We start from the raw sequence: 17,042 nt of genomic DNA on the forward strand, positions 1-17,042 counted from the left end.
GACAGTTTTTTCCCTGAATAGAGGGGAAAACATGCAGCTTCACTGCCAGGTCACTGCAGCCATCCCCCACTGACAGTAGGCTGTTGAAGTCGGCTGGAAACAGCTGTAAATGTATTTCCATGGGCCTGCATACATGTGCCTGCTCTGTCTCTCCTCCTTTTTCTAGACATGCATTTACTCTCAGTGAGTTAGGCCTGGGCATCTGCTTTTTCCTCCCATGTAATAGGAAGAACAGCTGTTTTTAATTGGCCACAAGTAGTTGGTTGCAAACACATGTGAAGTACAGATGAAAGAAGAACTTAGTGTAATTGACTTTTTTTGTACAATTAAGCATTGCTGTCTGTGGAGCTCTTTGAGCTTTACTGACAGCACTGGCTGTCCCATCTGGCTTTTCTTAACTCTTAAGTGGTTACAGGATCCCCAGGAGGCAGCCACTGCTCTCTCTGTATTGTCAGTACCCTGATTGTATTTCTCTTTATGGTTTGAAACTTGGAGCCCTGGGAGTGTTCACTAGGGCCTTTTGGAATTACTAAGAGGTTGTTTGGACAACTCTTTTAGATATGTGAGGAAAAGAAAGAGTCCCTTGCCCCTCATGGCTCCTCATTAACTCTACCAGTGGAGTCAGGAATGAAATAGATTAATTGCCTGGACAGGTACTTACCAAACCTCCTTTTGGTAGATAACAGCTTTAGCCTTCTGCTTCAAGCCTTGTTCCAGAGGAAATAATGAGATTTACTTTAATTTGTTCATTTACTGAGTATCCTTAGATAAAACATTATGCAAATCCTATGGGTGATTGAAAAATGAATACTTTCTTGCCTTCCAAGAACTTCCAATCTAAGAGGGATGAGAAAAGGGTATGTGTGTATGTGCACACTGAATTTAAAAATGGATTCCAAAGCCTATAAAAAAAGATAATTAAGGAGGGCTTGAAGAGATTCGGGGGATCAGTGAAGTTTTCATGGAATTAGCATTTCAGAGGACTGTGAAGGATAGGTAGGATCTTAGCTACTTTATTTCTCTGCTCTTAACTATAGTCAAAACACAATAAAAGAAACACACAAAATTGACAGCAGGAAGATGGAGAAAGACACTTGGGTAATCCGCATGTTGGATGGTGAAGCCCACTAATGGAGATTGGGTTCTTTCCTGCATGCTTATATTCCACAGTCTAATACACTCACACCTTTTCATTCATTCATCAGATACTTGTTGAAAATTTACCATGTACTAGGTAGAGACTGTTCTAGAGGCTTAGGATACAGCAGAACAAAAGAGCCCTGCCATCATGGAGCTTACATTCTAGCAGGGGAAACAGACAATTAACAATAGATACAGTAAATTATATAGTATGTTTAAAAGGTTAGAAGTGCTTTGGAAAAAGAAAAAATAGAGCAGAATAAGGGGGATAGGAAGTGGTATGGGAACAGAGTCAGGGAAATGTAATTTTAGATAGGATATTCAGTATAGTCCTCACTGAGAAGGTCACATTGAACAAAACCTCAAATTGGTGAGAGAGCCTTGCAGAAATCTGGGATAAGTGCATTTCAGGTAGAACCAGTATGAAGGTTTTGAAGTGAGAATGTGCCTGAGGGGAGAATAGTAGGGCTTAGTCATAGAGATAAATGGGGTATAGGGGTGTCCAATCATGTAGGCTTTTATTGTGAGTGACGTGGGGAGCCATTAGAGAATTTTGAGCAGAGGATTGACATGATCTGACTTATTTTAACAGCATCACTCTGACTACTGAGTTGAGGGTAGATAGTGGGAGTGGGGCTGCCAAGGGTAGAAATGAGGAGAACTAGTAGGATTCTCTCACACAGGTGAGCTGTGGTGGTGGCTTGAACCAAGGTAATAGGGGTTGAAGTCTAGATATATTTTGAAAGTAAAGCCAAAAAAGGGGGAGGGGGTACTTCCCTGGTGGTCCAGTGGCTAAGACTCCACACTCCCAATGCAAGGGGCCCGGGTTCGATCCCTGATCGGGGAACTAGATGCCACATGCATGCCGCAACTAAGAAGCCCGCATGCTGCAGCAGAGTTCCCACATGCCGCAGCTAAAACCTGTCACAGCCTAAATAAATAAATATGTTTTTTTTAAAGTAAAGCTATCAGGATTTCCTAATAGATTAGATTGGGGGAGAAAGGGAGAGCAGGTAGAGTTTAATATCTCTCTTAAACAACCAGGTAGAGTTGTTGAATAAACACTTTGGATGTTAGAGGTATGGAGGTCTGGAGTTCAAGAAAGACCTGGACTAGAGATAAAAATTTTTCTGATATCATATAGGTAGTATCTAAAGCCACAGACTGGATGAGAACACCAGTGACTGAGATCAGCAGTGAGTGAAGTATAGGTAGTTTAAGAGAAGAGGACCAAAAACTGAGCGCTAAGGCATTCTCATGTTAAGAAGGCAGGGAGGGGACTTCCCTGGTGGTCCAGTGGTTGAGACTCTGCACTTCCACTGCAGGGGACATGGGTTCGATCCCTGGTCGGGGAACTAAGATCCTGCATGCTGCGCTGAGTAGCCCCCCAAAAAAAAGCCAGGGAGAAGAGCCAAAAAGGGAAATCAACAAGGAGTCACCAGTGAGGTAGCAGGAAAACCAAAAGAGGGTGATCCTAGGAGGGCAGTGAAAAAAGTGTGCCAAAGGGGAGGCAATTCTGTTGAATCTTGCTAATAAGTCAAATAAGACGAGTTAGGATGGGAACTGAATTAACCATTGGATTCTTTGGTGAATATCACCAAGCCCAAGTCCATTTGAAAGAGATTTGAAGTCCATTGCATCATGGCAATAACCATTGTTACCTGATTTTTTGACTTCTTTTCCTGCAAAGTAGTACCACTCCTTTATGTCCTTGCTTCCCATCTTGCCCTATCACTGTGTTCTGCAGGCTTTTGTTTGTTACTGGAGTCTAGAGCTACCAGATGAAGTTTTCCCATGCTTCCAGCATTTCCTATACCAATATCTGTCTTTTTTTTTTTTTTTTTGCGGTACGCGGGCCTCTCACTGTTGTGGCCTCTCCCGTTGCGGAGCAACAGGCTCTGGACGCGCAGGCTCAGCGGCCATGGCTCACGGGCGCAGCCATTCTGTGGCATGTGGGATCTTCCCGGACCGGGGCACAAACCCATGTCCCCTGCATCGGCAGGCGGACTCTCAACCACGGCGCCACCAGGGAAGCCCGGTTATATAGTTCTTGGCAAAAATATTCCCCACCTAACTTTTTCCAACTCGATTCTCCTGTTGATGAGCAGGCTCTGGTTAGATAATGGAGGAGAGGAGGCCCCAAGGTCGTACTGGTATTGGCATCTTGACATTAGCCATTTCAGACTAAAGAAATTTATCTGGTATATACAAATCTCCAGAACTGATAAAACATCTATTCTCTGGTAGCTGATTCTTTAAGACATGAGACCTTCTAACTGTCCTCCTTTGGTGGTACTTATTCTAGAATTGCCCTCTCCTGAAACACTATCCATTTAACAATGGATACCTGCTTTAGTTTTACTAAGTTCCTGTTTTAGTTCAGGCATTGCACCCCAGGTTCTGGGTGTGCAAGAGATCCACTTCTACTCTCATAGACTATTCAGTGTTGGCAATGTGATGAAATGTCCTGTGCTGATACTGTAGAGCTTGCAATCACAATACCATTGGTTAGAGTCTTCTTCTTCCCCTCTTTTAAATTTAGGACTTAAAAAGAAAATCAACTTGTACAATGACTGCCAGGATTTAGAAATCAGTTATGACCTTTTGACTCCACCCCTATTCAAACCTTTTCATCTCTTAAATGCCAGTGTTACAGAGGGAACGATATTAGGCATTACAACCAAACAGACTCTGGTTCAAATACTGGCTCTGCCATTTACTAGCTACTTGAAAGAAGTCACTGAAATTCTCTGAGTCACTTAAATTCTTTTTCTTAGAGGCAGAAGGATTAAACAAGAGATTGGTACTAGGTTCAACCGTAAGTTTCTTTGCTAGTGACCACCCCAGCGTGGGTATGAATAGGAGTAGGATGTTGGAAACGTAGAATTCAGAAGAGATCCATGAGCAGGACTGCTACTTGTTGAATCAACCATATATAGAAAAGAAACTCACCCAAAGGAACTCCTTGGGGTGGTGAGATCACTGTATTGAGAAAACTGTTTTAGATTCCCATGGATCCCTTTTCCTTAATTCTCTCAAGTTTCTTTGTACTTTGACTAGGCTCAGGTTACCTTCCCCTCCTCCCACTCCACCCTAGGAACCTAGTGCACTCAGGCTGCCTAGGGGTTCCCATCAAGGCAGCCTACCTTTGGTGCTTAAACCTTTCCTAATCCTTTGTCTCCATAAAAACACACCTATGTCCTAGTTACTTTTCTTCTCCTTTATAGTTTATTAACAAACATGATGATGTTGGGCTGAAATATGAACGGCTCTAAATACATTATCCATCCTGAATAATTCAAATATTAATAATGTCAAACATGGGGGAAAATTTAGGCAAAGGATATTTTTGTCACTCACAAAGTAGAGTAAGCACCTGGTGCTAGCCAAGTTGGCACCACCAAGGAGCAAATCAGTACAGTCTGAAACCTCTTGCTGTCATAAAAAAAAAGATATGTACATGTCAATAAAGAGGGATATCTTTCATGAGGCAGAAGAGGTGAAGGAGGAATTGTCAGGAGGCCAAAAGCAGAAGACACCTTCTGCAGAACCAGATTATTTCTGGAAAAGGGATGTTGTTCTGGCCATTTTCCCTCCAGATACTGAGATGAGAAACGTTTGGAATAAATGTTTGAACAAGGTGGAGTTGGGACTGGGATGGAGGCGTGTGGAGCTGAGATAGTGCGTGATGGTACTTTGTGCCCTAGTGGTGCCATGCTCCTGGTAGGGTCTAAGAAGGCACTCATTGCTTAAATAAATGAGCACTCATTTGTTTGTGTCTGTATGCATCACGTTTTGCCAGTTGGTGTGTACTGAGCTGTTGATGGCTGCTCAGAAGTGACCTTATTCAGAACTTGGGTGCATTTGTTCTGTGTGAGTGTGATGCCCTTACCAGTGAAGTTGAACCTTTGAGATTGTCTCGAGTTCATAAATGATGACATTTTCATCTATAAGTTCTAGGCCTCTGGTACTTTTCGCCATCATTGAAGAAGAAAGCCTACAGGATGGTCCTTAAGATACAGCTTTCCTATCAATGGCCTCCATACATGGTGTATTTAAGGCCCACACTCTCTAATTCTCAATACCTGAGCTCTGCTTATTATGAAAGTGACCCATATCTCCTTTCTTTATCCTTAGTTCTCCCTGCCATCAGAGTGAAGAAGGGATTTTCTCCATTATTTTCCCAGAGGTTTTTGTTTGTTTGCTTTGTTTGCTGTTTTCATTATAGAAAATGAGGGCAACTGGATCAGAGATTTTTTTGCGCGTTTAAGTAATTACATGCTTCTGGTTCTGCATGTCCCTGGCTCAGCTGCCACCTGTTCTCAAGCAGTTCGGTCTCATTTTGCTTATGACTGGCCTTTTTTAAGGTAACACTTGGATTCTATCTTGGGGATCAAAACCTTGAGAAATGTTTTAAGTGGCTGTGGCTTCATTGACAATGGAATTGCAGTGGGTGGGCGTGGGCAATGCTTAAAGACTAAATAAAGGCCCTTGGTAAGAGCACATATGCCGAGAGATATTTCATCTTCCTTCTTTCCATAGCAACTTTATCTGTAAGATTAAGCATTCTCCTGGTGGTATAGTTAATAAAATATCTCAGCTCTGGTTCAGAGCTGTTTGTTTGCCATTACTGGAACCTGTTTACTTCCATCTGTTTCGTCATTTGATTTTTGTTTCCTTCTGTCTTCCCAGGTGGCATTGGTAGGGTGGTCAACGGAGCCTTCATGGTGCTGAAAGGGCATCGGTCTATTGTGAACCAGGTCCGATTTAACCCCCACACCTACATGATCTGCTCTTCTGGTGTAGAAAAGATCATCAAGGTGAGGCACCTTACCCTCTTGTCCTTTTAGAGAAATTATTGCAATTCGTAAATGGAAAAAACTAAATGTATGTAGGACCTCGTAGCTAAACATACCGAAGGTCTATCAGAATTCTCAATTATTTTGACATATTATAAAATACGGAAAAATTGATGTTAAAGAGGGTGGTTTTAAAACCCTCCTTTCAGGGCCATTTTTAAAAATAATCACTAGGTTTTGAAACTAGATACTACCTGTATGCCACTACATTTCCATGGTCTCTGATCTGGAGTCTGATGAATTCTGCTTTCCAAACCCCATCTGGTGGTAAAGAAGCTATCATCCCCAAAGTTACTCTGTGTGCACTTTTCCTTAATTGCTGTCCTCATAACTAAGTGACTACCGGAACCATAGCTAACTTGTCTCAGGACATATCAAAATATTACAACCACATGCATATCAACCACTGCATGTGGTTGTGATTGAGGCTAACCACTTGCATCAACTGCACATTGACTGAATGAACTTAACTCTGCCAAGGAATATTTTTAGAGCTTGCAACTGAGAGACCCAGCCTGGCCTGCGTCCACGGAAGGATGGCCCGCTGCCCATCACTCACATTCCAGTCGCTAGTAACCCTTTTCCACATCTGAGAAAATGAGGGTTCAGGGCAAAGGACGAATTCTTGAGGACCCTGTGATAACTTGACTATTAAATAAGGATAGATGATCTCCCCCCCTCCCCAGCAAAACATAAAACTCCTCTTTTTCTTCCCCCAAAATGACATTGAAAACCTGAGGGAAGTTTCAGGGGAAAAGTAAAAATTGATTTGTAACAAATTGGTAGTTTTCATTTTCTTTCATTCTTTAAAAAAAAACAGAAAACTATACAACTTGTATCTGAGGCAGAGGAAGCTATCAAAAATGTAATGTTGGAGTATGGGTCAATATTTTTATTTGTCCTTATTCCAACTTCCTTTATTTAGGTTTTATTGGTCCTGTGGATCAGGGCTGACTTTCAAGATTGCATACATTTATTTACCCATAAATAAACAGGGCTAGAACAGGACTTCTAGATCATTTTTACTGACTTTTCCTTTTGTAGATGATGAGGTTTAAATTGTAAATTTACTGTCTGGGGTTAATTATACAGCTAATTAGTGGTAAGGCTAGCATAGAGCCCTGTTCTTTGTTCCTCCTGGTATACTGCCACATTTACCATGCTAGCGGGAAGACAGCAGGCAGCCTGATGCCCCTGCTGGGTTTGATCATCTCAGTAGTCCTTCACTTGGGCAGTCATTGAATTGCCCCTGTCCCTTGCATTGTTTTCCCTTCTCCTTTAGCCTGTGACTCATGGGTTGGCACAGTAGCATGTCCTCTCTAGGCCCATTGACATCATTCTCTCAGGGAGCTCTGCTTGAGCATCTCCTTTAGAACAGAGATTCCTGCTTGGCTGTACACTCTGGGATGCTTCTGTGCTAAGTCTCCCCGATTATTGTTTAGTCAACCGGAGTCCTTACCCGAAAGGTCATAGGTTGGAAACTAGCCAAGTTCTCAGAGAAGAAGGAGAAGAAAATATTTTCTCTGTGAAAATATTCAGACTAAACTATGGAGCTCACTGCTTTCAGGTTCCAGTGAGGTCTGAATATTGCCTCACCAGTAGGCATGTTTAGCCAATTAAAACCTTAAGTCAGTTAGTACCCTTGGGCAGCCCTTCGAGTCTGTCTCCCATCTGTCAAGTGAGGGCGCTAACAGTGACTTGACACCTAAGAGTGCCTTGTAAGTTACCTGTGCCTGACAATTTCTGACTATTTTAATAAAAGTCACTTTCTTGTTTGCTGTTTCTGAGAGGATCAATGGCTCAAAGACCATCATTCCACCATATTCTAGTCCAGCCTGCTTTTCTCTCTCCACCTCTCTCTCTACTCACTCCACCTTCCCCCTGACTTGTCCTTTGCTGATGCCTTTCTGGCCTGGAGGAGAAGAGTCCCTATTGTCAGGGCCAGCCTCTTCTCACCCATAACAGGTCTTCTATCCCCTTGAATTGCCCACACTTAGCAGAAAAAAGGGGGTTCATTTTGTAGTTAAACATAAGAGATAGCAAGATGGAGCAAATGCTGGCATTTTTTTCCTCAAAGACCAATATTCATTTACTCACCCTGTATTTGTGAACCATACCTACTGTCTGCAATTTGTGCCAGGCCCTGTGAGGAACACAAAGAAAGAAAGGTAATGCAGGTCCCCATGGGAATTGGTGACCCAGTAGGAGAGACAAGAAATAAAGGTAATGAAAAATGAAATAAGTACATAAGAGATAGAAACAGTGCTGTGTGGGGAGGGGGAAATTTTTTTCCCCATCTGGGGTAATCTCAGTGTAGGTAATACTTGAACTAGATTTTGAAGGAAAAAGCCTGCAAAAGAAAAGAAAGGAGTAAGATGGGAGGACCATTCTAAGCAGAGAAAATGGACATTTAATTATTTCACTGAATCAATAAATATTTATTGATCACCTACTGCATTCCAGGCAGTGTGTTCATGAATAAATGCTCAGAAGCAGCAAAGTGTAGGACCAGTTTAGAAAATGATCATTTGGCCAAAGTAAAGAGCACAGAAAGGGAGGACTAAGATGTAAGGCAGGGATGGTAGGCCAGAGGTGGGCCCAGGAAGTCTTGGAATCCGGATTAGAGAGTGTGGAGCATCCCTGAATAACAGCTTAAGTCTCTATCTGTGTAGTTTTTCTTGGTAGGTGGGCAAATGTCTAAATTTAGTGTGATAGCACAAAGAGAGAAGAGGGCTTAGAGTTGCTACATCAAGCATGTCATGGTCACCTGTGTAGATCAGAACACTTGTTACTTAAATTGCTTTCCATTTCGATGATGCTTTGAATAAGAATTGAACTGCATCCTTTTCCTCAGCAGCCTCTTGTGCTAAACTTTTCACTGGGCTTGAAGAGAAAGCTGCTCATCCCTCCTGCTTTTCTCATGAACTTTGCCCCCCCATGAAGAGAAACATCTAGCCACACTTAACATGCAACAGGAAGTTGTGTTTTCATTGCTTCACTTCTGAGTTGTTGACTTTCAGTGTAAGAAAAATAACAAACAATTTCACAAATGTTTGAAATTGATATTTTAGGGATGAGGAAGGACTAACATAATCCGGATGGTCAATGCTTCTGCTGTTCAAAAGTCTCTTTGAGGATGAGTCTCAGACCTTCTAGTTGAGGTATTCAGTTGCTAAACGAAGGAGGAAGCACCACAGTTATTGGTGCTTTGGTATACGTTATATCATTTTATCATTCTCATTTCTACAGTTGAGAAAGAGGTTTCCAGGATGAAGTCATTTGCTCTGGGCCATGTGAAGTGTTGAGGCTCGGGTTCCTACCTGTTCTACTAGTTCCCACAGCTCTGTGCGGCAAGTCCCTTGAGGACTGAAGACTGGCCGTCTGGGATAGGGGTTTTGTTTTGCTCTGAATCTTAGGATTGCATGAGACCCATCTAATTTCGCTGTTTAGATAAGGAAGCTGAGCTTCACCCACGGTCACCAGCGAACTAGAGCTGTGTGGGAACCCACATTCAAGACTCTTGCCTCCTGATCCAGCGTTTTGTTCCATTACTCCAAGCTTCAGGAATGAAAGTCTACCTCAGCTTAATACATTCCAGAGCACATATAAATGCCAACTTTCAGTATTTTGATTTTCATTCCTGAAGTGAAGATATAGGAGGCTGGGTAGTAGATTAAAATCTAGGCTTGTTGGATAGTTGGGCCAGCAAGAATCTCACCATTAACATTTTGTGATTCTGTTAAATTCTGAGTTTCTGGGAAGTACATATAGATTTCATATTATGCAACATGGTTAGTAACATTTTCCATTTTTAAACTGGGGGAGTGAGAACTTTAGCCCAGAATATAGACTAAGACCCCAAAACACCCTAAAGGCTTTGCCTGTTGGACCCCTCAGTCTCTCTCTTTTTTAATTAATTAATTATTTGGCTGTGCTGAGTCTTAGTTGCAGCAGGCGGGATCTTTGTTCCCACATGCGGGATCTTTAGTTGCGGCATGTGAACTCTTAGTTGCAGCATGTGGGATCTAGGTCCCTGACCAGGGATCAAACCCAGGCCCCCTGCATTGGGAGCATGGAGTTTTAGCCACTGGACCACCAGGGAAGTCCCCCCCCCCTCAGTTTTTTTCTAAGCCACCAAACTTTTATTCCCAGAGACATCTGTTTGCAGAGATAGTCATTTACAGCTTGGGCCATTGCTGAAGGCCAGGTCTAAATGTTTCCCGAAAATTGAGTCTCACAAAGAATTTGAGAATTGCTTCAGGCTAAGCCTTTATTTTCCGCTACTTATTGTATGCTAACTGTATTCCAGTGTTTCTTAAAAGTTGGTCGCCCCACTTACCCCTTGAGTGCTAATTAAAAGTGCAGGGCTTCCCTGGTGGCGCAGTGGTTGAGAGTCCTCCGCCTGCCGATGCAGGGGACGCAGGTTCGTGCCCCGGTCCGGGAGGATCCCACGTGCTGCGGAGCGGCTGGGCCCGTGGGCCATGGCCGCTGAGCCTGCGCGTCTGGAGCCTGTGCTCCGCAGCGAGAGAGGCCACAACAGTGAGAGGCCCACGTACCGCAAAAAAAAAAAAAAAAAAAAAAGTGCAGACCCCTGGTAACCTACCCATGACTTACTGAATCAGAATCTCTAAGGGGGGTGCTCAGGAGTCAGCTTTTTTTTTTTTTAAGATAAAACACCTTGATTTATTTATTTATTTATTTATTTATTTTTGGCTGCGTTGGGTCTTCATTGCTGCGTGTAGGCTTCCTCTACTTGTGGCGAGCAAGTGCTACTGTTCGTTGTAGTGCTCGGGCTTCTCGTTGCGGTGGCTTCTCTTTGTTGTGGAGCACGGGCTCTAGGCGCGCGGGCTTCAGTAGTTGTGGATCGCAGGCTCTAGAGCACAGGCTCAGTACTTGTGGCACACGGGCATAGTTGCTCCATGGTGGGATCTTCCCAGACCAGGGATCAAACCCATGTCCCCTGCATTGGCAGGCAGATTCTTAACTACTGCGCCACCAGGCAAGTCCCAGGAGTCAGCATTTTAATTATTCTTCAGGTAATTCACGTGCATGCCAAAGTTTGAGAACCACTGCCTTAAAACTCCCCTGGGTAAGATTATGAAGCTGGAGATGGGAGAACACCTGAGGAGTTGTGGGCAGGGAACAAAGTTGAAGGAGGAATGAATCTGAGTTGGGAACTGGTGAAGACACTTAGCTTAGAAGATTTCTTCAGCCCCTCTTGAACTGGGGATCCTCCAAAGAAACACTGTCTCCCAGGAGATCAAAGTAAATCACGGAAGGAAAGGGCCTCGGGAACAGGGCTTACAAGAAGGCGAATTTGTCCTTGGACAGCTTTGCCGAAACAAAGCCATTGTCTTGATAGGGGATGAGGAGCCACTGTTTTCTGGGTTGGGTGCTATCTAAATATAGACACCAGCCTGTCAAGGCAAGAAAATCATCTGGAATTTCATCTGAGTTGCCATGACTACCAGCTGATGTAACTGAGCTTCTCTGTGCTGCTCTGGACCAGTCTGGCAGTCAGGTGAAGCTCATCGTTCTCATTTGCAGTGACAGCTTAATTACCTTGGATATCGTTTTTGCATAACTTATTCAACTTGTAAAGTTGGGCTTTTGCATTCAGACAGACCTTAGTTTGAATCCTAGTTCTGCCACCTTTTGGCTATGCGCCCATGTCTCTGACCATGGAGTGGAAGGGTATTAAGGGATGGGTCTGTGGTCTTGGAAGGTGTGTCCTACCTATTCCTGCAGCTAACAGAAGAGTTGGGGAGCAAGCCAGCAGCTCCCTGGTTAAGAGAACCCAGATTCCTGGGTAACTGATGCCTGCACGTCCAAGAGGGAACTGCAGTGTAGGCAGCTGGCTATTCTTATCAAGCTCCAGTAAGCAATTCCCATTAGTTTAAAACAGAAATGTTGCAGTTGGGGAGAAGTAGAGTTATAGGCTGAAATATTAACTGTCGCAGAGGACTGACTGCTGGGTCTCTTTTCACTTTGGAAAAGTGGTACCTCTCCAGTCTTCTGAGAGTTTTGAACACATTGGCCAATCTTCAAGTCATCCTCTGTGCTCTGAGATTATGAAGGGGGTTATTGTAGTTTCCAAGCTACTAATAGAGGAAGCTAAAGGGAAGAGGGGTAGTGGCAGACAGGGTGTGTGTTTATCCTGGGCCTAGAGACAGGACTTGGGTCTCCTGAAACTAGGCTAATGCTGTGTCCTAGACCATGCTTTGTCCCACATTTGAATCTGGAAGCTTCCATTTTCATATGTGGCCCACATAATCCAGTCTGGATTATATTTTTAAAGTTGGTTAGCAAGTCCTGGCTCAGTGACGGGGAGGGTCTGGGGAAGCTCTGCCTTAGTGTTCTTTATGTTCGACAGCTTTAGAATACATTCTAATCAGCCCTCATTGGTTTTGTTTTCGCCTTCTGTGCAGATCTGGAGCCCATACAAGCAGCCAGGATGTACCGGAGATCTGGATGGTCGGATTGAGGATGATTCTCGCTGTCTCTATACCCACGAAGAGTACATCAGCCTTGTCCTGAACAGTGGGAGTGGCCTGTCCCACGACTACGCCAACCAGTCTGTGCAGGAAGACCCCCGGATGATGGCCTTCTTTGACTCCCTGGTGCGTCGCGAGATCGAGGGCTGGAGCTCCGACTCAGACAGCGACCTCAGTGAAAGCACCATCCTCCAGCTGCACGCAGGGGTCAGCGAGCGTTCGGGCTACACCGACTCCGAGTCCTCGGCCTCGCTGCCCCGCTCCCCTCCGCCCACAGTGGATGAGTCTGCAGACAGCGCCTTCCACCTGGGGCCCCTGCGGGTCACTGCCACAAATGTGGTGGCTTCAACTCCGCCACCACCCACGTGCGAGGATGCCACCACTCGCCAGCAGCGCCTGTCTGCCCTGCGGCGCTACCAGGACAAACGCCTCCTGGCTCTTTCCAACGAGTCCGATTCAGAAGAGAACGCCTGTGAGGTTGAACTGGACACAGATCTCTTCCCCCGGCCACGGTCTCCCAGCCCTGAAGACGAGTCCAGCAGCTCCGGCAGCCCCAGCAGCTCCGAGGATGAGGAGGAGCTGAATGAACGGCGAGCGTCCACCCGGCAGCGGAACGCCATGCGGCGCCGGCAGAAGATGCCTCGAGAGGAGAGGCCTGGTGCCCCGACCAAGCCCACTGACACCTGCATTGGAGAAGACAACTATGATTACCCCCAGATCAAAGTAGATGACCTCTCTTCTTCCCCCACCTCCTCTCCTGAACGGAACACGTCCACTCTGGAGATTCAGCCAAGCCGAGCATCGCCAACTTCCGACATAGAGTCAGTTGAGCGCAAGATCTATAAAGCTTACAAGTGGCTCCGCTACTCCTATATCTCCTACTCAAATAACAAAGAGGGAGAGAGCTCGCTTGTGTCTGGGGAGGCAGATGAAGGGAGAGCAGGAACCAGCCACAAAGACAACCCAGCCCCTTCTTCCAGTAAGGAAGCCTGTCTAAACACGACCATGGCCCAGAGGAGCCAGGACCTGCCCCCCGCAGGCCACAGCAAGGACGCTTTTAAAGAAGGGACTTCTGCCATAAATCCCAGCAATGGCCCAGGCCATGAGCCCAGCGGTCACCCTTGGGCTGAGGCACCAGAGGACACCTCTCAGGACACGAGTAACACTGGTGGCTCTGTAGAACACTCTTTTGAGACCAAGAAGCTCAATGGAAAGGCCCTGAGCAAGGCCCTGAGCAGCCGGGCTGAGGAGCCACCCTCCCCTCCTGTCCCCAAGGCATCTGGCTCCGCTCTCAGCAGCGGGTCTGGCAACTGTCTGAGGACCCAGTCTGATGACAGTGAGGAGAGGAGCCTCGAAACCATCTGTGCCAACCACAACAATGGGCGCTTACACCCCCGGCCCCCTCATCCCCACAGCAACGGGCAGAGCTTTGGGGAGCTGGAGGCGGTGGCCTGCTCGTCCCCAGGACGTTCGGACACTGATCATGATAACTTGTCCCTGACGGCGATGCTCCTACACAAAGATTGTTGTGGGTCTGAAATGGCCTGTGAGACCCCCAGTGCTGGAACGAGAGAGGACCCCACTGACCCCCCAGACACAGACAGCAGCAGGGCTGTTCATGGCCATAGTGGCCTCAAAAGGCACCGAATCGAATTGGAAGACACAGATTCGGAGAATTCCTCCTCAGAGAAGAAATTAAAAACATGATAAATACAAAGGGAAAACAAAAAGCTATGAAAAGTAGCTTTATAAAAATTTTTAAATCCTGTTTAGTGAACACAGAGGAAAGGAAAAATAGTATTAAAGGCACATGAAACCAGGGCCTGAAGTTTTGTGTCTGATGCTGCTCCCTTCTATTCAACAATGGGTCTGATGTTTAGCTGGCCACTGGCTGTGCTGTGTTAAGAAAGGGAAACAAATCCAAGTGACTCCTTTCTAGTAAGACTTGAGCATAGTGTACCTGTGCAGATTCTGTTAAAGTAAATCCTCGTTGAGATGTTTGACTTGTTCTTGTGTGTGTGCGCTGGCATGTGTGAGCTCATTGTCTCAGACTTTTCTTTCTTTTCTCCATCAGAAAGGATCTATGGATCTGTATTTTCTGCCATCTCACCCCATTTACATGCCATAGGTGTTCTGGTCTTAATAATGAGTGCCTGCTAAATCAGGTTGTGTTGCCAGTGAGTAGCGGATTTATGCTGAAAGAATGGAGACGAGAATGGAAATAGGCCTTCAGCCCACTGGCTGTGCTGGAAAGGAAAGCATGGTTCCTTTCTTAAAGAAATCTTCCATGTTTTCTCAGTAGCACTTCTTCATTGATCATTTAATGTAGACGTACTAAAAGTGGAGCGTTTTTAATGCTAATGAGAGGTTAGCACTTAAGATCAGATTTCAGAGAACATAGATAGACCCCTGATAAATTTCACTGGTTGCAAATTGAGCGATGGCGCGATACCATACTGTAGGGAGGCCATAAAATATAACTAGTTGTGGGTAACACTTTAACAAGTTAGGTGCTAGTTCCTATGAGGCACTCAGAAAGCCAGCAGGCTCTTCCTGACCGCGTGTGGTGGCATCTAGGCATATTGAAAGAAGGGGAAAGACAGCTCTCGAGAGATTTGTGCTCAGACTACTAAAGTGAATGTTATAGGTGTGTTAATGAAGAAGTATAGGAAAGAGCAGAGTATGGTACTGCCTTCATTTAGTTCAACCCAAAATGGTCAGAATTGGTGGAACGGGCATCTTCCCTCAGGCTTGCTGTCCACAGAGACTGTGGTGTTCTGACTGGATCTTGCAGAGCAGGAGGCATCTCGAAGTAACAGATTCTTATTGAGTAGGTCTGTTAGGAGGCAGAGAGTATGGAGAGAGGAGTCACTGGCTCTGTTTCATTAAGGTAGATAAAGATTGAGAGAGGAAAAGACCAGGAGCTTTTCAGCATTGCAGTGGTGGTCACACTCACTTGGTTATTAATGAAGGCCTGTACAAGACGGGAAGACCTAGGATGACAGATACCTTGTTGGTGTGGATGTCATGAAAAGGCAGGAGAATACTGGGAAGAAATGAGGGAGAGAGAGAACACTACAACTTTCTTGAGCACAAAGGTGCTAGACAATTAGGAGACCAGCGGCACTGGCTTAGAGAGGACCTAGCATGTGACTGGTGTGGCCTCACTGATCCAGCGTTCTTTTTAGGGAAGGACCCGTCCTACTGGAACTGGGACCAAGGGGAGACAGCCTGTGGAGGATGATGACTTGGGTGAATTTAGTCACTGGGGGAAGGGGGGTTATTTATAAAGGAAGGTTGTTGATCTAAGCCAAAAGGAGATATCACCTTGCTAAGCTTTGTTAAAAGAAAGATGTGCCTGGTGTGTGTGATGTGACTTGGGTGTAAAAACATTGGCTTAGGAGAAGGAGACCAAGGAGTGTGAGTAGCAGTGGGGATGCTTACAAGTTAACAACTGTAATCTCACCGGGGAGTGGGAAGGTGATTCTGTAACCATTAGAATTACTTTAATCTGTAATCAAAACGGTTCTATGATTTGTCTTTGACTATTCACAGATAATTGTAAATTCTGGTTTTATAAGCCCAAGTCATTTTACATTTGCTTTTCCAAAATTTATTAAATTGGAATTTTTTAATCCTTTATATACAAAAAAAAAAAAGATATAATCACTCAGTGTGTGTTTCTCTTCCCCTTCCTAGTCAGCATTCCCCTTCCCAGTCTTTTTGTTTAATATTATTTAATCTAGTCAGTAGCTAGCCACTTCTGACTTCTCTAAGGACAATCCGCATATCTTTCTGGAGAAGAAGTAAAGTTCCGTTGGGAACTAGCCACTTGGTAGTTACTGTTCCCAAATGCAGAACTTGGTCTTTTCATGTTAAGAGCCGTTATCTCATTTGGGTACTCAAAAGAGAAGTCAAAGTTCATTCTGGTTCAACTTTAGTATCCAAGAAAGACATTTTTAGCAAGGATGGCTTCCATCCTTGGGAGACATCCCAGGTTCAGCTTGCCAAGAGATAGGCCCCGCAGCATACCCACAGAAGCAGGCTGAGGAGTGCTTGTCTCTGTAGCCATTCCACTCTCATTTCCAGAAATCTCCTTTCTGATCATGGAGAGATCAGAAGTGGTAGTTCCTGCCACTACCACTTCCAGGGTCCCTTCGCCTAAACTTGAGACGCCAACTTTGGAGGCACATTTAATCCTCAGATTCTTCCATGATGGGTATTTTTACTAACAGGGCAGATGGCACTGATTAGGTTATGAGCTATTCAAAAGTGCCTCTTACGGTTTTTTTCCTGCATCCTGTACATAAAATTTTAAGTGGCTGGTCCAGATTTATAAAACCTTCCCTCCACTTTATTTTCCACCTGGTTTTGTAAATGATTCCCATGTCTCTAGGACAACAGGTAAATGAGTTAAATGAATAGTGGGCTTGGGGCAAAAGAAGGTTGCAACTGCGCTTGATTTACTAAGCCCAGAGTCCCTTGTTTGTCAAGGTGCCTTCCTCTGCTGAAGCCTTACCTCCTCACAAGCCCCGCCTCTCTCCCGGCA

The 17,042-nt window shown here is 44.9% G+C and overlaps 1 protein-coding gene across 5 annotated transcripts in view; it reads left to right on the top strand.

Moving 5' to 3' along the window:
- The window catches only part of DCAF5 (DDB1 and CUL4 associated factor 5), a 94,865-nt gene extending 80,372 nt beyond the window's left edge, over positions 1 to 14,493 (top strand). For all 5 annotated transcript variants that reach the window (XM_067732340.1, XM_067732317.1, XM_067732323.1 and 2 more), the window contains 2 exons: positions 5,833 to 5,960; positions 12,428 to 14,493. In XM_067732340.1, the coding sequence (XP_067588441.1) occupies positions 5,833 to 5,960; positions 12,428 to 14,200 (1,901 nt within the window). In that variant the 3' untranslated portion in view covers positions 14,201 to 14,493. The remainder of the gene's footprint in view (positions 1 to 5,832; positions 5,961 to 12,427) is intronic.
- Positions 14,494 to 17,042: the final 2,549 nt, after the last annotated feature.

This window comes from Pseudorca crassidens, chromosome 1 (genome assembly GCF_039906515.1).
Source record: "Pseudorca crassidens isolate mPseCra1 chromosome 1, mPseCra1.hap1, whole genome shotgun sequence".
Classification (NCBI taxonomy): domain Eukaryota; kingdom Metazoa; phylum Chordata; class Mammalia; order Artiodactyla; family Delphinidae; genus Pseudorca; species Pseudorca crassidens.